Below are 20,952 nucleotides of genomic sequence, written 5' to 3'. Positions count from 1 at the left end.
CAAATGCAGGTTTGATTTCTGCTGAGTATTAACTGAGTGAAGCAGCTTACGCTTGGGAATAAGTGGATATTGTTAACAAGAAATGACAATAAAGAATATATGTATTGAGGGGCCAATGTCAAAATAACCAGACTAGTGAACAGGGTCAACAAGAGGTTTGTGAACATAAGACACTTATTGTCTGAACTGTCCATTTCTGAGCCAAAAATATCGTATTAGAATGGGAAGAGTTACCCCAAAATAAAATACCATATGATATAAGTGAATGAAAATAAGCAAAGTAGAATAATTTTTATGTTGAATGATCACTTATGTCAGATACCATTCAAATAGTAAAAATGGCAGCATTAAGTCTTTGAACAAAATCCTGAAAATGGGCTTTCACAACTGTTTAATATCTATCTGAACACCTAGAAATTTGAACTGTTCAGTTTCATTAATCATATGTCCTTTCTGTGAAATTAAAAGCTCAGGTTTTGTTGAATCATGTGTTAGAAACTGTAAAAACTGAGTCTTAATGTGATTTAGCATCAGTTTATTTTCTACAAGCCGTGAACTTACGTAACAAACTGCACTATTTGAAATTGAGCCAATTTAGAATTACAGAAAATGAGATAAAAAACAAATCAGAGGAAACCAGAATACTGCAAGAGATTCAAACTAGGCTACAAACAAAGGTCAATAAAAGTGCTACAGGAAGAGTGATCTCAGATGAAGAAAGAAAATATCTAAACGAATGAATGCATATTGGACACAAAAGAGCAAAACATCCTTCATATAAGAAATTATAAGAATCCCTGTATAACCACTACACTATTGAATTGTCTTATTGAATTACTGTTGAACTGTGTTGTGTAACTGAATAAGTATAAAACACACAACCAGCTTGCATTCTAGCTACATCCATCATAAGCTGTTCATACACCAAATAAGATACTTTCCTTAAAAATCACGATCTGCAAATGTATACATAACCAAATCTGGCAGTACATCACGTTAATCGCAGTTCGAAGACACTCACAGAGAGGAGACTTTGGGATGTGGAGAGCAGCTCGGAAAGTGTATTTTATTTATGTGTACCGCCATATAATATAATGAGATTAGACTAATTACAACAGGGACAGAGGCATTTGTGCAGTCATTCTTTCCACACTCAGTGTGTGACTGGAGCATGAAGATACCCCAACATGTGGTGCCATGCTAAGTAGGCTACGATTTACTATTCACTTCACAGTGGTTTGTGGACTATATACGTAATGCCAAACTATATAAAGGAACAAAGCACTAATATTAATTATTTTTAATATGGTAAAGAAAGTTCTGCCAGTTGCTGTTGCCAATAATAACATTCACTTTACTCTTTGCCCACAAGCTTCCATCCAGTATTGCTCACTTCTGTCTCAGGTATATTTTTCTGGCAGTTCCATTTGTATGTTAAAATATGGATTGGTTCACTGACGATGAGTTGCTGAAGTTGCAGATGCAAAGTACAATGACGTGGATCGCATCAGTACGTAACAGGTCAGCATAACACTATTCTGCCACTCTTACACGGCGTTCAGTGACCCTCCCATGAAATGTATATTCCAAGTCTGCCTATACTGCTGCAAGAGTCCGTATGATATCGAATTGATATTCTGCTAGTTGCCCAAAAATTTTTGTTTTGCTCAGGATTCACTAATGTCATCCTGACACTGAGCGCTAGTATAATGCTCATATGAATTTTTCCTCTTTTAAAAATCACGAAAACAGAGGAAGTCTAGGGTATAAAGATATAGTTTGCTTTGGTTATTGCTGATAGCTTTATTAATTTGATCATCGGTTAAATAATCGTGAGAGGCAGTTATTAAACTCGTCCCAAGATATAAACGTAGCTCTGTCACTGCACCGGCAGCCTGGAGAACGAAAACATTTGTTTTTTCATTTTTGGAATGCCAGAGCACTTCGCTCAAAGCGCTAAACTGTCAAACTGATCTTCAGTTGATTTCACGCCGAATAACAGGATATATGTCCTTTAAAACGATAAAGATAGCACTCTCGTTGACAAAAAAATCCGAATCTAACGAATATAGCTTAATCTGCTCCAATTTAAAATGATAAAACACGATTCCTTAATGTTTTGTTGTAGTAAAGGCAATCTTCGCCTATGTTGTGTTTACACTTTGCAGACGTCTCACATCGCTACTATCGACAATCGACTTGCACACTTGTAAAATATATCGACATATGAATGATCGAATGTTATGGCTGCTGTGTGAGATACTAGTATAGTAGCAAAATATGGAAGTGAAGATGGGTGATAAGGTAGTTTGTTGTTTCTTATTTTTTGTGACTTTATTTGAAATGACTCCAAATTACAAAACGTCAGCCCAAGGGAGCAGCCATGGTGAGAAATTATGTATACTGACACATCCATTTATTTATATTTATATGTTGTCATGTTGAATAAGTGTTTAGTCAAAAAACATGTTAGACCAGAATTTAGTTATGATACATTAAAAGTTAAAATTTGTTCAGACTGTAATACAGGTGCAACCATTTTCAGCATTCGTCCAAGGAAATAACGACATGCGCTATCTGACAGATGGGATACCCGTAACAATGCACAAGGTATGAAACTACGTCTTGGTGTTAGATTTGTGTTCATTTTCTTACACCGACGAAAGTGTATGTGAAACAGTGTGTTTTGCTTCTCCCTATAGTAACGGTTGATTACTGTAAGTGATAGATCTACCGTGTAACTCGTAAGCGCGAACAGGTTGTCATGTATGCATATGAAGTTTGGTGAAGTGGTTTGCGGTACCAGATTGTCGCACTTCGCAGAAGAAGGCCTAGAAACGCCGTCGGGCAGTTCAGCAGTACGGACAGTTTACCATAAACGTTGCTTTATGTAAGAATATCGAGTGTATAGACCGACTTGAATACAAAACAATATAAAACGAAGTTGTATGTTCCACTACTTCCAAAATGTCTGTCTCAGTGGATGGTCACTTTTTGTGTTGAATCTGTATGAAATATGATGAACACAATAACAAAGATTATTTTTGTGTGGCATTGTTTCTCTATATGTTCATGCTAGTTTCTAAAACATAGAATCAGCAGTAAAAATGCAAATTGTAGGTATGTCCTTTTATTGGGAATTACATGAACTGCATTTGGAATGTAAGGCCGCGGGTTTTAAATCTTGGATATTATTGTTGGGTACACTGAGGAAAGTTTGAGCCCTCTGCATGCTGAGATTCACAGCCGAAGGAAGATGAATCTGTAATTTTTTTTAATCATCTCACATTAACACTTGTTACAGTATGTAGGTTATGTGGGTAGTTTATTCGTGTACTGAGGCTATGTGAATAGTTTTCTCACTGTTCAATAGGGGCATCTGTCACTTACAGTTGATTAGAATGGATATCCCCTTATGTGAGAAGTGGTAAAAAAGTCCAAGTGTTGCCAATCCATGAGCAGTAACCAAACACCATCGTGGCTGCAGCTGACGTTTATCTAGACTTTGGCCAAGAGAGAGTGCATATCTAAATATTGTACGTCTTTGAGAAAGCTGATTTTTGGTAATTTTTCATACATCTTTTGCATTAGTTCTTGGACTGTTCGGTCTGTATTTGTGTGGTTGAGTCATTTCTGGCCTCCAACCTTTAGTTTAGTGTGTTGCCTAGATGAAGATATAAAAACACATATGGCTAAAGATATATCGTTGGTTGTTGTGGAGTCTATTTCTCCCTCCACCTCCACCCCATTGAAAGGATGAAAAAGTACAATGGCATGTCTTTCTTAATAATTTATCGCGGACTGTTTGCCTCTCTAGCTTTAGTCTAGTCACCATTCCTGTAGGGCTGTATTTTGGCTAAGTGTGCATGTAATGCACCTTTCGTAAAGCTCTGTGGGGTTTTATTGTAGCTAGTTTTATAACTATATACAAGTTAGTGCTTTATATTTTGAGTGTTATAGGGGAAGTGAATTCCAGAACTTTAAACAATTTAGATAAAAGAATCTGTGACTAATTTTTATGCTTTTTTGTCTTAACTACAAATTCTTGTGAATTGTGAAATCCGTATCTCATAACAACTTTGTACTAATCAGTTGATTAAGGTACAAAAATGTTGTAATGTAATTCATACATACAAAATTATAGATATTGTTGGTAGGGGCAGGTGACTGCTGATATTTTGCAGTTTGATCCACACCTATTAGGATGGGGTGTGTATCCTTGATGGTGACACATAAAGCTCCCTAGAGGCCTTTTTAAACTCTTAGCATAGTGTTCATGGAAGGTTCTCACTTGTAGAGTTGAATCGCACATGTTCTTTTGACTGTTGCATGAACCAACAAGTTATGAGTTGTGACTGGTCAATCAGAGAAAAGGCGGACTGTTTCTTCTGCTGCATGAACTATGTTTGTAGTGATGTCTCTTGAGCTGTCATGATTCCAGTTTCATGATTGGTCAAAATCCTTATTTTCAAGCAGAATGTTGGCCAGTTCACGATCTTCTGAATAACTAGCATGGTAAATTCTCCATTAGTTGGAAATTTGAAGGAGAAGACAATTACAGTGTGGTGATTTTCTGGAAATTCTCAGTGAATTACATTTCAACTGGAAAATCAGGGAATTTTAGGAATTTTGTAAAATCTCATTGAATTGTGTGTTTTTAATCTAATATTGGAGTTTAATTTTATTGAGCTTTATAAATCACAAATTTTAAACTACTTACTATTTCAAGGTGTGTTAATTATTTGAATATTAGCCTACATAAATTGTTGATATTTAAAAACTGTGGTTAAACTGCAGTCAAAAGAAAAGAAAAGTTGTTATTGTGAGATGCTCTAGCCACACCCCCCTACTTAACATTAATTTCTCATGAGCTTCTCGTGACATCATCTTCTCCACACCTGGAGTTCTCAGGTTTTTTTAGTAACCACCCTACAATTGGAAAGTGATTAAGTCACAAACATGCTTTGTGCATGTTTCATAGCTACACACTGCAAAATGTATGTTGAGTACTTACATTTCATAAGCGATACTTTAATATGTTTTCAGTGTTGAAGTATACCTGGTGACTAAGTTAAAACTTGCCTCCCAAATATCGTGGAGATGGAAAGAGCTATTGATGTGCAGTTTTCACAGTATGAATTGCTATTCAAGGACTCATATTTGTTAGCCAATATAGAGACTGTAATAACACTTAGAAAGTGTATTTTTTGTGCAAGCATACACTTTTTTAAATGAACAATGCCTGTTGGCATTAACAAACTAAAGGGAGGATAAATTACAGTGTAAGTGGTGTTTGTTGCAGGATTCTAGTGCGAGTTGTTTACGAGATATTGTATTTTGAAAAGTTTCCACACTGACACTTGTAAAACACCTGTGGTGGCACACACTAAAGGACAACACAACTGCGTAAACTAGTTATGTGGATTCTGACCAGTAATGAAACAACTGACCAGCACAGGTTGTATTCAGGATGAGCACTGGCAGTTGGAATACACGCTTCCAATTAGTTGGTATGTCCTTAGAGACAGCGACTCTCAGCTTTCCCCACAGAAAAAATTGTACAGCTGTCAAATCTGGGAACAGGATGACCAAGGCACAGGTTCTCTGCATCCAATCCAACAATTTTGGAAACAGTTCATGAAGACATGCTGTAGTGCTTCGTGCACTATGTGCTGGAAAGCCATCATGTTGGTACCACAGGTTCCTCCAAGTCCCCAGAGGAATGTCTCTTCTGGCATCTGTGGAAGATGGTTTCATAGGAGGCTGTGATACTTGTACGTGTTCAATATTCAGTATATGAAAAACAGGCCTATGAGCCGGTAGTTCACTAGCCCACACCACACATTTACATGATCGATGATGACGTTTCACCTGACGAAGCTAACGTGGATTGTCAGCAGACGAATAGAGCATGATTCGGTGGTTTTACCTGGCCTGACAGGTAAATGTGGCTTCATCAATACGCAAGATACATGATACATCTGGAATATTCTGTCTTAATGCTCATGTATAGAAGGTAACATGATTCTCATAATTGTTTCCGTGTAGCTCTTGATGAAGAGATGTGATTGAGATGGAACCTACATTGATGGCAAATGCGTAGGACACTTACCTGTCTCATGCCACTTCCTCATGTGATTGCATGGGTGCTAAAGTGCAGATCAATTGCAGTAGCAGCAAGAACATTAATTTCCCTTTCTTCTGCCATCACTTGTTTTCTTCTGTTACATTGGCTATGTGTTACACTACCACTTTCGCGTAACTAGTTGAATAGGTTGATAAATAATTGCTGAGATGGTTGACATCTGTTGGGATATCTTGCTGCATACACCGTACAAGAATGAATTGAAGTATTCCTAGTCTCTCCATGCACCATGAGCATTTCGGCTTTTTCTACATTGGCAAATCCCATTGTCCACTTATGACCTGATAGTTGGACTGTCACACAGTAACTGATGAGCAAGTCACAGTACACTCAAGGAACACACGAGCACACTGTAAGCAAATATAACAACCTCACACCTAGCCACTATGCAGGTTGCATGCCATAAACAAGTTTCAGCGTGGAAATTGTTCAAAATATTATATCTCGTAAATGACTCGCACTAGATTCTAGCAACAAACACCACAGAAATTCTAATTTACCTACTTTTAGTTTGTTGACGTTAACAGGCATTGTTCCATTATTTACACAAGAAATATGCTTTCTAAGTATTACTGCTATCTGTTTATTGGATAACAATATGAGCCCCTGACTACCAATCCATTCTGTGAAAACCAGATATGAGTAGCACTTTCCATTTCTGCAGTGTTTGCTGTGCTAATTTTAAGTGATTCTCCCCATATAGAAATGTCACTGATCAGTAACTTAATTTGTTGTGCCGCGTGGGATTAGCCGAGCGGTCTAGGGCGCTGCAGTCATGGACTGTGCGGCTGGTCCCGGCGGAGGTTCGAGTTCTCCCTCGGGCATGGGTGTGTGTCTTGTCCTTAGAATAATTTAGGTTAAGTAGTGTGTAAGCTTAGGGACTGATGACCTTAGCAGTTAAGTCCCATAAGATTTCACACACATTTGAACATTAATTTGTTGTCCTCTGTAATACTGGACTGCATATAGGTTGTAAGGAAGCTGGGGCTAAAGTCCAGATTGTGGCCAGCACCAGTCACAGCAGTATTTCTCTACTGCTCGTAGATTGTCGGTGCATCTGTTTCGCATAGCTATTGTGATAGTAGTTTTGTGTAACCAGTGAAAGGTGAGAAAATTGGCAATGTATTTCTGCCGCCAAAATTGAAACTGTTCTCTTCATTGTTTTAATACTTTCACTCAAAACTTGAGATTGTTTTAATGAAGGTTGTGCTGACAGATTGATCTGCAGCATAGCCTGAGGTCAGTTGGAAGGTAATGATTTAGTTGAGAGTTAGTGAAGGAAAGAAGTATGAAAATACTCCTTCATACCTTTTTGTATAACACATTATCTTCTCGCTGGTTCCTCTGGCTGTGTAGAACTAGGAGCTGACACTCCTTTGATTTTCATAATATCTCACTGTGAGCACTGATTATTGCTGCACGAAACACGTTACATATGGCACTGGCGCTGTTGTAGACTTCTGTTGGAAGACAGGGTTAATTGCTCACTAAATTGGTCATATCATGGGAGGTGATGTTAGTATTTGGTGGAAGATATATTTTTCAGAGAATTAATTTGAATGAAATTGACACATGGATGTTCAACAGCTTTCAGAGTAGTGTTTGACTGGACTTTTTCACTGAAAACTTCTTTATGTATCAGTACGCTGGCTCCTTTTCGCTGAAAACATCTTTATGTATCAGCATGCTGGCTCCTTTTAATTCTCTGTAGACATTACATAGTTTTTACAATGTGGAAGATATATTGATATTCTGAAAATTGTCTCTCATGTACTGCAATGAGAATCACAGGATAATTTGTAAGCAGTTGTTAGATCTTGTCTGAGAGACCATTACATCCTTTAGAGTTTCAGTGCGGCAGGCATTTTATGAGATCAGGTTGATCCATCTCAGTGCTGGGGTGAATTTATATATCCATCTTTCTTTTTCAGCTTAAGTGGAGAGCCTGCAATGGTTAACTGAGGGTCTGTAAGACTTTCTAGTGGTGTTTGACAATCATATTTTGTTTAGAGGCTTAGTGGATCTATTAATAATTGCTGTCATAGCTTTTTTGTTGTTTTTCATTGAGGGAGGCTACAGCCTTTCGCATGGATGGAAATTTGTATGTACACTTGCAGAGTGGGTTGCAGGTCCTGGATTTGGTGTAATAAGTCTTTGAAGAAGAATTGGTACAAGATACAGTTTTGTTAATGATCGAATGAAACAATTTTGGGAATGTAGGTGGCTTTACGGCTTTATACGCCATTTAGACCTCTGCTTGGGGGATTCATGTTATTTTCAGTTCTTGTATAGTTTGCCCTTCCACATAGGTCAGACAGTCTGTATTCCACACAAGAGGGTGTGATGCTTTTCAACAATTTGTACAAGCAGCTAACATTGTACATTTTATACCTGTTTCATGGGTGGCCTGATCCCATCTGTCACAGGTTACTTGGCGATTTGCTAGTTATTGTTGTATGGCTGCAGTGCTGGCATTTACAGCATCAGAAACGTAAAAGAGGGGGGATTAATAGAACAGCTGCCGCGGAAATTGCTTGACAGCCGGAAGACCACCACACACATTTTGATAGGACTTTGGTACTGGCAGCCACAAGCAGGTACCATGAAAGGCTACACACGGAGCCCATAGAGATTATTAAACACCCCAGGAATTTCGATATGAAGGAGGAGGGTGTGAAATTTAATCACATGTGGATTGCGGTGCTGAAGATGAATATCAGTCCTCCACCATGGGGTGGTAGCAACAGCAGAGTATGGCAACTGACAACGGCTAGTTGCACTTGGATATTCAAAGCATATGACATCATGCCACTGTACGGGAACACACGTAAATGGATTTTTGCTGCAGTCAGTAGCAAACCAGGGTGTGAATCTACATTGAAAGAAGTTAGACCGCTTTTGAAAATGTTCTCTGCAGGTGAGGATGAAATGTTGATATTTTGTTAATGCTTAATTTTAAAATTTACAGAAGTGTTAGGTTCGCACTCTGAGGAGGAGAAGCCCTTTAATGTATTCGAGGTGCACTTGTGAATTTAATGATCATATAATAATGGCATTGTTGTACATTACCATTTATTCAGTATGCCATTCCTTCCTATGCAATGTTGTTAGCTTCATCATATCAGCAGTCATTAAATCTTAATATGCACTCAGTAGCATTTTTGCTCTTCTACTCTGATTTGTTTTACAGTTCCTGTTTTCTCCCTGAGAGCTTTCTGATTATAGAAAGGTGATGCCTTTTCAAACGTTTCTTCTTTTCTCATAATAATTAGAAGCACATTCCGTACTACAGAGCACCTCATGTTACTTCTGTAGGTCAATTGAAGTTTGTGATACCACTCTTTGGCCTTCACGTGTGATGTAACTGTGCTGTGTTGCGTGACATAATTGTGGTGCATTGCTTTTGAGATAGACTGTGTTTACAGAGGGCTTGTTGGAGTAACCGGTGGTTCACTCTACTGTGGGATGTTAATGTTTCTAAATTTTTTGTGAGTGATGTTCGTTGTTTTTGTTGACTTGTCAGTGAGATTTTTTACATCTACATCTACATGATTACTCTGCAATTCACATTTAAGTGCTTGGCAGAGGGTTTATCGAACCACAGTCATACTATCTCCCTACCATTCCACTCCCGAACAGCGCGCGCGTAAAACGAACACGTAAACCTTTCTGTTCGAGCTCTGATTTCTCTTATTTTATTTTGATGTTCATTCCTACCTATGTAGGTTGGGCTCAACAAAATATTTTCACATTCGGAAGAGAAAGTTGGTGACTGAAATTTCGTAAATAGATCTCGCAGCGACGAAAAACGTCTTTGCTTTAATGACTTCCATCCCAACTTGCGTATCATATCTGCCACACTCTCTCCCTATTACGCGATAATACAAAACGAGCTGCCCTTTTTTGCACCCTTTCGATGTCCTCCGTCAATCCCATCTGATAAGGATTCCACACCGCGCAGCAATATTATAGCAGAGGAGAGTGTAGTGTAAGCTGTCTCTTTAGTGGACTTGTTGCATCTTCTAAGTGTCCTGCCAATAAAACGCAACCTTTGGCTCACCTTCCCCACAATATTATCTATGTGGTCTTTCCAACTGAAGTTGTTCGTATTTTTACACCCAGGTACTTAGTTGAATTGACAGCCTTGAAAATTGTACTATTTATTGAGTAATTGGATTCCAACGGATTTCTTTTGGAACTCATGTGGATCACCTCACACTTTTCGTTATTTAGTGTCAACTGCCACCTGCCACACCATACAGCAATCTTTTCTAAATCGTTTTGCAACTTATACTGGTCTTCGGATGACCTTACTAGACGATAAATTACAGCATCATCTGCGAATAACCTAAGACAACTGCTCAGATTGTCACCCAGGTCATTTATATAGATCAGGAACTGCAGAGGTCCCAGGACGCTTCCCTGGGGAACACCTGATATCACTTCAGTTTTACTCAATGATTTGCCATCTATTACTACGAACTGCGACTTTCCTGACAGGAAATCACGAATCCAGTCGCACAACTGAGATGATACCCCATAGACCCCCAGCTTGATTAGGTCTCGCTTATGAGGAACGTGTTAAAAGCTTTCTGGAAATCTATAAATACGGAATCAACTTGAGATCCCCTGTCGATAGCGGCCATTACTTCGTGCGAATTAAGAGCTAGCTGCGTTGCACAAGAACGATGTTTTCTGAAACCATGCTGATTACGTATCAATAGATCATTCCCTTTGAGGTGATTCATAATGTTTGAATACAGTATATGCTCCAAAATCCTACTGCAAACCGACATCAATGATATAGGTCTGTAGTTCGATGGATTACTCCTACTACCCTTCTTAAACACTGGTGCGACCTGTGCAATTTTCCAATCTGTAGGTACAGATCTATCGGTGAGCGAGCGGTTGTATATGATTGCTAAGTAGGGAGGTATTGTATCAGCGTAATCTGAAAGGAACCTAATCGGCATACAATCTGGACCTTAAGACTTGTCCGTATCAAGCGATTTGAGTTGCTTCGCAACCCCTAAGGTATCTACTTCTAAGAAACTCATGCTAGCAGCTGTTTGTGTTTCAAATTCTGGAATATTCCATTCGTCTTCCCTGGTGAAGGAATTTCGGAAAACTGCATTCAGTAAGTCCGCTTTATCGGCACAGTCGTCGGTAACAGAACCATCGGCACTGCGCAGCGAAGGTATTGACTGCGTCTTGCCGCTTGTGTACTTTACATACGACCAGAATTTCTTCGGATTTTCTACCATATTTCGAGACAATGTTTCGTTGTGGAACCTATTAAAGGGATCTCGCATTGAAGTCCGTGCCAAATTTCGCGTGTCTGTAAATTTTAGCCAATCTTCGGGATTCCGCGTTCTTCTGAACTTCGCATGCTTTTTCCGTTGCCTCTGCATCAGCGTTCGGACATGTTTTGTGTGCCATGGGGGATCAGTTCCATCTCTTACCAATTTATGAGGTATGAATCTCTCAATTGCTGTTGCTACTATATCTTTGAATTTGAGCCACATCTCGTCTACATTTGCACAGTCAGATCGGAAGGAATGGAGATTCTCTCTTAGGAAGGCTTCTAGTGTCACTTTATCCGCTTTTTTAAATAAAATTATTTTACGTTTGTTTCTGTTGGATTGTGAAGAAACGGTATTGAGCCTAGCTACAACGACCTTGTGATCACTAATCCCTGTATCAGGCATGATGCTGTCTGTTAGCTCTGGATTGTTAGTTATTGGCTATTGATTTGTTTTTGTTTTTGGTTGTGGAATTGGTGGTTCATCATGTTGTCTATGGTTTGAAATTTAATTTTTTTTTTGTTTGATACTGGGTATGGATCTTATGACAAAATTTATTAGTTGTTTGTTACTGGCTGCTATGGGCGAATATGTTTCGCAGCTACAATGAAATTTTTCCCGTTATGTGGCCTGGTGGCTGAATGTGTGAGGTGCCAGTAGTGTGTGCAATCTATGAAACTGGCCTAAATTATTGCTATGAAATTGGCCTAGATTATTGCTTCTAGGGACGAGTATGTGTGGTGGTGGTGTTGGCGTGAGTGTTTGGAGGTCAGTTAGGAGTGAGGATTGTAGGCTGCCCGTGCAGGATATTGTTTTGCTAATATATCATTGGTGCAGCTGCCCGTTTTTATTTTTTTCCTTATGATGTGGGTGTTATGATAGGTCTGTCTATTTTAGATTAGTTTTATTTTTGTTGTGATTTTTATTCAGGGTCTATTAAGTATTGGATGTCTTCAGGGAGGATGGGGATAGTTGTGGAAATGGACTAGTCTGCATTTGGGAAGGCTAAATGTGGGAGGGGCAGTAGTGATTTAGTGTGGGGTGGGGTTGTAGTTTCAGGGGCTGGGTATTCTGATGTGGTTTTTAGGATGGTGGGTAGGCGTATAAAATGGGTTTTGATTGGGTTAATTGTAGAGTACGTTGCAGAGTGTTCCAGTACTGTTTCATATTCATTCTGCTCATACAGAGATTTAGTTACTAGGGGCTATCAACATTTTACAGTGAACCATAGTGTAGAGATTAAAGGATATGCAAAAAGGGCTTGTGCTGTTACTATGGAAGGGGGGAGGGGGGGGGGGGGAAGAAGAGGCTGTGTAATCCTTTAGAGGTAGAGGAAAGGGGTGTTCTTCTACCCTACAGTTTGAATCTTGTTGGGAAAATGTACAGACCAAAAGTTGTTTGTTAAATTTATGGGGTTGTTGTGGTCTTCAGTCCTGAGACTGGTTTGATGCAGCTCTCCATGCTACCCTATCCTGTGCAAGCTTCTTCATCTCCCAGCACTTACTGCAACCCACATCCTTCTGAATCTGCTTAATGTATTCATCTCTTGGTCTCCCTCTACGATTTTTACCCTCCACGCTGCCCTCCAATGCTAAATTTGTGATCCCTTGATGCCTCAGAACATGTCCTATTAACCGGTCCCTTCTTTTTGTCAAGTTGTGCCACATACTCCTCTTCTCCCCAATTCTATTCAATACTTCATCATTAGTTATGTGATCTACCCATCTAATCTTCAACATTCGTCTGTAGCACCACATTTCGAAAGCTTCTATTCTCTTCTTGTCCAAACTATTTATCATCCATGTTTCACTTCCATACATGGCTACGCTCCATACAAATACTTTCAGAAACGACTTCCTGACACTTAAATCTATACTCGATGTTAACAAATTTCTCTTCTTCAGAAACGCTTTCCTTGCCATTGCCAATCTACATTTTATATCTTCTCTACTTCGACCATCATCAGTTATTTTGCTCCCCAAATAGCAAAACTCCCATACTACTTTAAGTGTCTCATTTCCTAATCTAATTCCCTCAGCATCACCCGACTTAATTCGACTACATTCCATTATCCTCGTTTTGTTTTTGTTGATGTTCATCTTATATCCTCCTTTCAAGACACTGTCCATTCCGTTCAACTGCTCTTCCAAGTCCTTTACTGTCTCTGATAGAATTACAATGTCATCGGCGAACCTCAAAGTTTTTATTTCATCGCCATGGATTTTAATACCTACTCTGAATTTTTCTTTTGTTTCCTTTACTGCTTGCTCAATATACAGATTGAATAACATCGGGGAGAGGCTACAACCCTGTCCCACTCCCTTCCCAACCACTGCTTCCCTTTCATGCCCCTCGACTCGCAATGTTTAATATGGTCTGGGGTATTTGTTTGGGAGAATGTCTTTCTTGTGTGTGTGTGGGGGTGGGGGGGAGGAGAGATAATTAGGTTTGTCATGTGGGTTTTGTTGAAACTGGGTTTTATTTCTTTTTTTTCCAAAGTTATGAATGAAGTTAATTGTTATTATTTACATTTTATATGGATACATATTTATATGGATATTGTTGAGAGATGAGTATGTGTGTGGTGTGTAGGGGGCTAAGGTTATGGAGTAATAGGTCTCAGTAATGGTTATTTTATTATTTTTTTAAAATGTGTGTGTGTGTGTGTGTGTGTGTGTGTGTGTGTGTGTGTGTGTGTGTGTGTGTGCGCCAGACCTGATATATTTGTCAGCTGACTTTGCATTTTTTGTCTTTATTGTAAGAAGTTGAGTGTATTTGTTAATGTACAGAAATTTCTTTGAGATGTGGGTATTGAAATTTATGTCGGAGCAGTTTTGTGTGGTTTGGGTTGTCAGTTGAAGTTCATATTTAGTAGTTTATCGTGGTGGATGTCGTGGAATGTGTTTTAATTATTTGGTCTGGTTAGATTTTGATAATTGTTAGTTCTGCTAGTTGTGATTTGTTGGTATTATGAGCCTTGTTTGAGATGTATAGATCAACTGAAATTTCTGGAACTGGGTTTTGGAATTATTTATAGGTTTGTGTCATTGTGGACTTCATTTGAGCCATAGAGGTCAAAGTGAAATTTCCGATACCCAAGTTGTTCCAGCCTTTCTTCATTATTATTGTGATTATTGTTATTATTATGATTTTATTGATTGCTGAGGTTTTCATTTCGTTGATTTTTGCATTTGTGTTTGATTTGGTATCTCTTCATTTTTAGGATTTTCATATATGTAATTTGTCCCCACCCAAAACTCCCAGATTCCTGCATTTGTCCCATTAGTTTCATGTGTGTTCATGGGAGTAATGTGTGATATCATGTCACCATATTGTATAAGCTTTAAGTAGAGTCATCCAACATCTTCATATCATCACGAGTCAAAGCTGACATCTTGATATCATGAGTCAAAGGTGACATGTGGGCCCGCAGTCTTCAGTATTCCCATTCTTCCCTATATAATGTGTCATTATTAAAGTTGTATGTGGAGAACTGGAATTCCTGTCTTGCTTACTTTTATGTGTTTGTGTTCTCTGCAGTGGTACACCGAAACATTTGAACATTTGGGAATGTTTTTATTGGAATTTGAGGACGCCATTTTGGTCCTATGAGAAGTTAGGGATCTAGATGTCAAGTCACATAGGGATGCGGTAAGAGTCTAGAATAGGGCCACATGTTTTATGTAGGAGTGTTGTCAGCATTTGCCGTGAGATATGAAGGGAATGAAAGAAGGTGTGCCAGCTGTTTGTGTTACGCACCCAATGAGAGAGCAATCGGCAGATGACTTGTTCCGAAGTAATACATTCAGAAGAAAGGGTGCAAATTTGGTGTGAATGAGGATTGTAAATTTAATTGTTCTGTGTTTGAGACACAGCTGTCGAAACTGCACTAGTATCTGTAAACAGAGCACAGTGTTGCACCCCATGATATAGTAGAAAAAGTAGTGAAATATTTCTCTGCTCTGTGTTGCTACACAATCATGCTGCACAAACACACTGTGTAAGTGGATCAGTGTTGTAATTAAATCATGGGAGGAGGCAGATGGATCAATGTTTTTAGATAAATCGTGGGTGAAGATAGGTGGGTAAATTTTTTTAAATTAAATCGTTGGAGGAGGTTGGTGGATCAGTGTTTTTTTAATTAAATCATGGGAGGAGGTGGATCAATGTTTATTAATACACTGAAGTGGCAAAGGAACTTGTATAGGTTGCATATTCAAATACAGAGGTGTGTCAACAGGCAGAATATGGTGCTGCGGCTGGCGATGCCTATAGAAGACAAGTGTCTGGTGCAATTGTTACATCAGTTACCAAGGCAAGTTATCAAGATTTAAGTGAGTTTGAATGTGCTGTTATAGTCGGCAAGGTAGCAATGAAGTGGGGGTTTCCAGTACAACCATTTCATGTGTGTACCGTGAATATCAGTAATCCGGTAAAACGTCAAATCTCTGACATTGCTGCAGCCGGAAAAAAGATCCTGCGAGAACGGGACCAGTGACGACTGAAGAGAACTGTTCAATGTGACAGAAGTGCAACCCCTCTGCAAATTGCTGCAGATTTCAATGCTGGGGCATCAACAAGTGTCAGCCTGCAAACGATTCAATGAAACATCATTGATATGGGCTTTAGGGGCCAGTCAGAGGCCCACTCGTGTACCCTTGATGACTGCACGACACAAGGCTTTACGTCTCGCCTAGGCTGATCAACCCGACATTGGCCTCTTGGTGGCTGGAAACATGTTGCCTGGTCGGACGAGTCTCGTTTCAGCTTGTATCAAACGGTTGGACATGTACGGGTATGGAGACACCCTCATAAATCCATTTACGCTGCATGTCAGCAGGGGGCTTTTCAACCTGGTGGAGACTCTGTAATGGTGTGGGGTGTATGTAGGTGGAGTGATATGGGACCCTGATATATCTGAAATGACTCTGATGTGTGACATGATGTAAGCATCCTGTCTGATGACTTGCATCCATTCATGTCAATTGTGCATATGTAAGCATCCTGTATGATGACTTGCATCCATTCATGTCCATTGTGCATTGACCACTTCCAGCAGAACAGTGCGATACCCCACACATCCAGAATTGCTACAGGGTGGCTCCAGGAACGCTCTTCCGAGTTTAAATACTTCTGCTGGCCACCAAACTCCCCAGACATGAACATTATTGTGCACATCTGGGAAATCCTGCAACATGCTGTTCAGAAGAGATCTCCACCCCATCGTACTCTTTCAGATTTATGGACAGTCCTACAGGATTCATGGTGTCAGTTCCCTCCAGCACTACTTCAGACATTGTGTTGTGGAACTTCTGCTTGCTTGCGGGGGCCCTACATGATATTAGGCAGATGTACCAGTTTCTTTGGCTCCTCAGTGTATATCGAATGTGTGACTCTTACTATGAAGAAACATTGATTCACCTGCCTTCTCCCATGATTTAATAAAAAAAAATTGATCCACTTATTCAGTGTGCTCCTGCAGATCAATTGCGTACTCATTTCACCGCCACATTTAAAACATTTTTGAGTCTTGGTAATGAATCCGTGAGACATGTTCCTATATCACACCAATTTATAGCACACGCTACCATAATCAAAAATATATTTCTCATGAAACTCATTAATACACGAAAAAACAGCAAACAAGACAGTGGTTTCAATTTCTACACTAGAAATACATTGCCTCTCTTCTCTCCTCATTGGTTATGTCAATGAATCATCTCACTAGCTATGTGAAACCGATGCATTGCCAATCTATCAGCAATAGCCGTGGCTGCTGCTGGCCTTGAACTAGACTTTAGCCCGGAGACTTTGTGCTGTTCCATTTTGATGGTAGATAAATGATTGATACCACAAAGCTGTACTATATATCAGTACGAATTGTATATTGATTATTGTTTGGAAGGGACAAACAAATCCGTGGGCAAATTGCTATCATACAGTTATTCTTTACTATTAGAAGGCTTAAATTTTCAGAAATGTATTTATATAGGTAAATGTATCTGGTACTCAGTTTGTTTCTAACAGTGACTATTGTGTCTCTGTTAATAATTAAGAGTAAAGGTAACAATTCATTGAATAGTGGAGGCGTCGAGTCATCCAGCGACACACAGGCAAGATCGAGAGGCTTCTCCCTCCTACATGTCTATCCTGTGCAGCTGTTGCCTCCCTCACAGCTACCATTCACCCTTCCGCAATCCTATGTACCACTGCCTGCCTTCCCGTGCCCACACTACCAAACACAATCCCTTCTGTAGTCGAGCTACAGAATTACAGTTTTGGATCAGTACAACTAACCAGCAGTGTAGCAAGAAAGTCACTCTCTCTCTCTCTCTCTCTCTCTCTCTCTCTTTTTCTCTCTTTCTCTTTCTCTTCCTCCTGCGGGTTCGGGGGTTAGAACAGGCCCAAAGTATTCCTGCCTGTCATAAGAGGCGACTAAACGGAGTCTCCCACTTTTCGGCCTAATACGTTATGGTCCACTTTCGGGGTTTGACCTCTACACTGTCCAAATTTTCCAAAGTGTAGGCCGTTTGGGGAAGGACGCCTTACATGGTGTATCTTATGTCCTTCGTGCATTAAGATCTTCTGCGCTCATTCTTGTCATGGTGCCACAAGTTCACCAATATTCAGCTATTTGGGTGAGGGTGCATGATCTCTATCCATTGTCCACAGTTCTCTTTTGCCACTTGACAGTACTGAATTTTTACACACCCAGTTTCCAGCTCGATAGCCAGTCTGTTGTGGAGGGGTTGTCATGTACCCTCTTGGTCATAGCCCTCTGACTACACTACTGATGCCTGAGCTAGATGCCTGTCATCTTGCGGCATCAGGACTCCCAGCAATGGCCATCATGCCAGGTGGCCTTTGCTGTGGCTGGGTGGGGCCTTTGGGGAGAGCCCCTGATTGGCATGGATGGCATCAGGGCGGATGACCTGCAAGTCTCTGAGAAAAGGAAGGTTGATTTCAATGCTGTGGAGTATGACCTTACATCACTACCCTCCCTTGCTACACCAAAAGAGGAATGTAGGGTTACAGAAAGAAGAGAGCCATATTCGCCTCGTTATTTAGTGGGCAGCAGAACCAGTGGGAACTTCTTTCTGGATACAAAGCTTCTACTTTTTATTAAATACCTGGAGGATATGTTTGGGTAAGTGACAGCGCTGTCCAAAATGAGCAGTGGGTCAGTCCTGATGCAGACGTAATCCCCAGCCCAGTCTCGGGTTTTGCATGCCTGTGACAAGCTGGGTGATATTCCTGTTTCAATCACTCCCCATTAAAGCCTCAACATGATCCAGGGAATTATTTTTCATTGCGACCTCATGTTGCAGTCTGGTGATGAGCCACACGCCAATTTAGAATGATAATCCGGTGCATCTATAGGGGGCCTAAAGATAATAGGATTGCCACTGGTGCTTTCATCTTGGTCCTTGAGGGTAATTCATTACCTGAAAAGGTACGTGATTGTATACTGCTGTGACGTCAAACCATACGTTCCTCCCTCTATGCAGTGCTTTAAGTGCTGGAAGTTCGGGCACATGTCTTCCCAGTGCAGTTCCAGCGCCACATGTTGAAACTGTGGAAGTCCACTGTATTCGAATACTCCATGTGCCCCTCCTCCCACCTGCATCACCTATGGAGAGCACCAATCCCCCTGCTCAATGGTCTGCATGGTATTCCAAAAGGATTGGAAAATTATATAGTACAATGCCCTGGACAGGCTGTCTTACCATGGGGCTAAAATGAAAAATGGAAGGTTGAACTATGTTCGATTGCTATTGTCTTACACTGCTCCTGTGATGTCATCACCCTCATTGATGCCATTACGCTCCTTGTCTAAGCTTTCTCCAGTGGGCCATAGGGCTCCCACAGCTTCTAAATTGCGATGCCCCCCACCCCAAATGCCAAGGACATTGGTCCCCTCCCACCAGCTGGAGAAGCAGCAGCCTGTTCTGGCTCCTCTCGCATGGAAGGGGTTCTTTTGGACTCTGCTTTACACAATCACCCCATTTGTTCAAATGGACACCAGCCACTGGGTGAAGGACCCACTAGCTGCTGATTGCTGACTTCTTTGCCTTCCTCTGTCCCTGAAACTGCTTCAAAGAAGCCCTACCAGCAAGGCCCTAAAGAATGGCAAGATGGCAAACAGACAAAGAAGAGGTCTGTTAGGAAATGGGATACTCCAGTGGTTACCACCCACCTCTCCCAACAGTTCCATGTCCAAGGACGAGGTGGAGATTCTGGCATCCCCTGAGGACCTAGATCTCACCAACACCTTAGACATAACGGTACTGGATGAAAGCACTCAGCTGGTGGCGGCAGGTGACCCGGAGGCATAATCTGCATCCTTGGTCACTTCATGCCTTCCCAGATGAGATAGCATCATCCTCCAGTGGAATTGTGGTGATTTTTTTCACCCACCTGGCTGAGTTACAACAACTCTTTAAGTGTCAGACCTACTTTTTGCATTGCCCGTCAGGAAACCAACAATGGGGACCTCTGCCCTTCATAGCCATCGAGTTTACTACAAAAACCATACTGAATTGTGACAAAATGTCAAGTGGAGCCTGTGTCTATGTCTTTACTCTGTCTGTAGTAAACCTCTACTCCTTCAAACACCTTTAGAAGTGGCGGCAGTCAAGGTGGGGACAGCACAGGAAATTACTGTCTGTAACATCTACCTTCCTCCAGATGGTGAAGTGCTGCGCCATGTATTGGCTGCACCAATTTCCCAACTCCCCTCACCTTTTCTTGTTCTAGGTGATTTTAACATGCATAACCCTTTGTAGGATGGAACCAAGATTACTGGCCATGGTAAAGATGTCAAGGATCTCCTAACTCACTATGACCTTTGCCTCCTCAATACAGGTGCCCCCACTCACTTCATTGTGGCACATGGCACATACTTGGCCATTGATCTCTCGGTTTGCAGTCCTGTCCTTCTTCCATCTTTCCACTGAAGAGCTCATGATGACTTTCCACTCTTCCTGTCCCTCCCCCAGTGTCACTCGCCTGGATGCTTGCCCAGATAGGCTCTTACCAAGGCTGACTGGGATGCCTTCACCTCCACTACTATTGTTGAATCTCCATTACGTGGTTACATCGATGAGGTGATCACACGATCACTACTGCCAGTGCTGCTGCATACGATTCGGCAATCCCTTGTTCCTCAGGTCACTGGAAATCGCTGCAGCCATTAGAGACCGTGGATGGGCCCTTCAGTGTCATAACTGCTACCTGTCCTGGAGCACCTCATTGCCTTTAAACATCTCTGTGCCCGGGCCATCAGCTCATAAAATGACGGAAGCAGGAGTGTCGGGTATAATACCTCTCTACCACTGGAACACAAACCTCTTATTCCCAGGTTTGGACCAAGCTCAGGCATACTGATGTCAAAACCCTGCAGATGCATCTGAATTTTCTGCTCATGGAGCTGTATCCAGGTGTAATCGCAGAGCATCTTGCCGAGCATTATGCTCGCACCTCTGCATCTGAAAATTATCGCCC

The 20,952-nt window shown here is 40.8% G+C and overlaps 1 protein-coding gene across 2 annotated transcripts in view; it reads left to right on the top strand.

Moving 5' to 3' along the window:
* Positions 1–2,244: 2,244 nt before the first annotated feature.
* Positions 2,245–20,952, top strand: part of LOC126199383 (transmembrane protein 131) — a 385,780-nt gene continuing 367,072 nt past the window's right edge. For both annotated transcript variants that reach the window (XM_049936301.1, XM_049936300.1), the window contains exons 1-2: positions 2,245–2,386; positions 2,546–2,610. In XM_049936301.1, coding sequence (XP_049792258.1) covers positions 2,281–2,386; positions 2,546–2,610 — 171 coding nt within the window. In that variant the 5' untranslated portion in view covers positions 2,245–2,280. The remainder of the gene's footprint in view (positions 2,387–2,545; positions 2,611–20,952) is intronic.

Source organism: Schistocerca nitens, chromosome 8 (genome assembly GCF_023898315.1).
Source record: "Schistocerca nitens isolate TAMUIC-IGC-003100 chromosome 8, iqSchNite1.1, whole genome shotgun sequence".
In the NCBI taxonomy this organism is placed as follows: domain Eukaryota; kingdom Metazoa; phylum Arthropoda; class Insecta; order Orthoptera; family Acrididae; genus Schistocerca; species Schistocerca nitens.
Note: the sequence above shows the minus strand (reverse complement) of the source record. Positions and strands in the feature narration are given on the sequence as shown.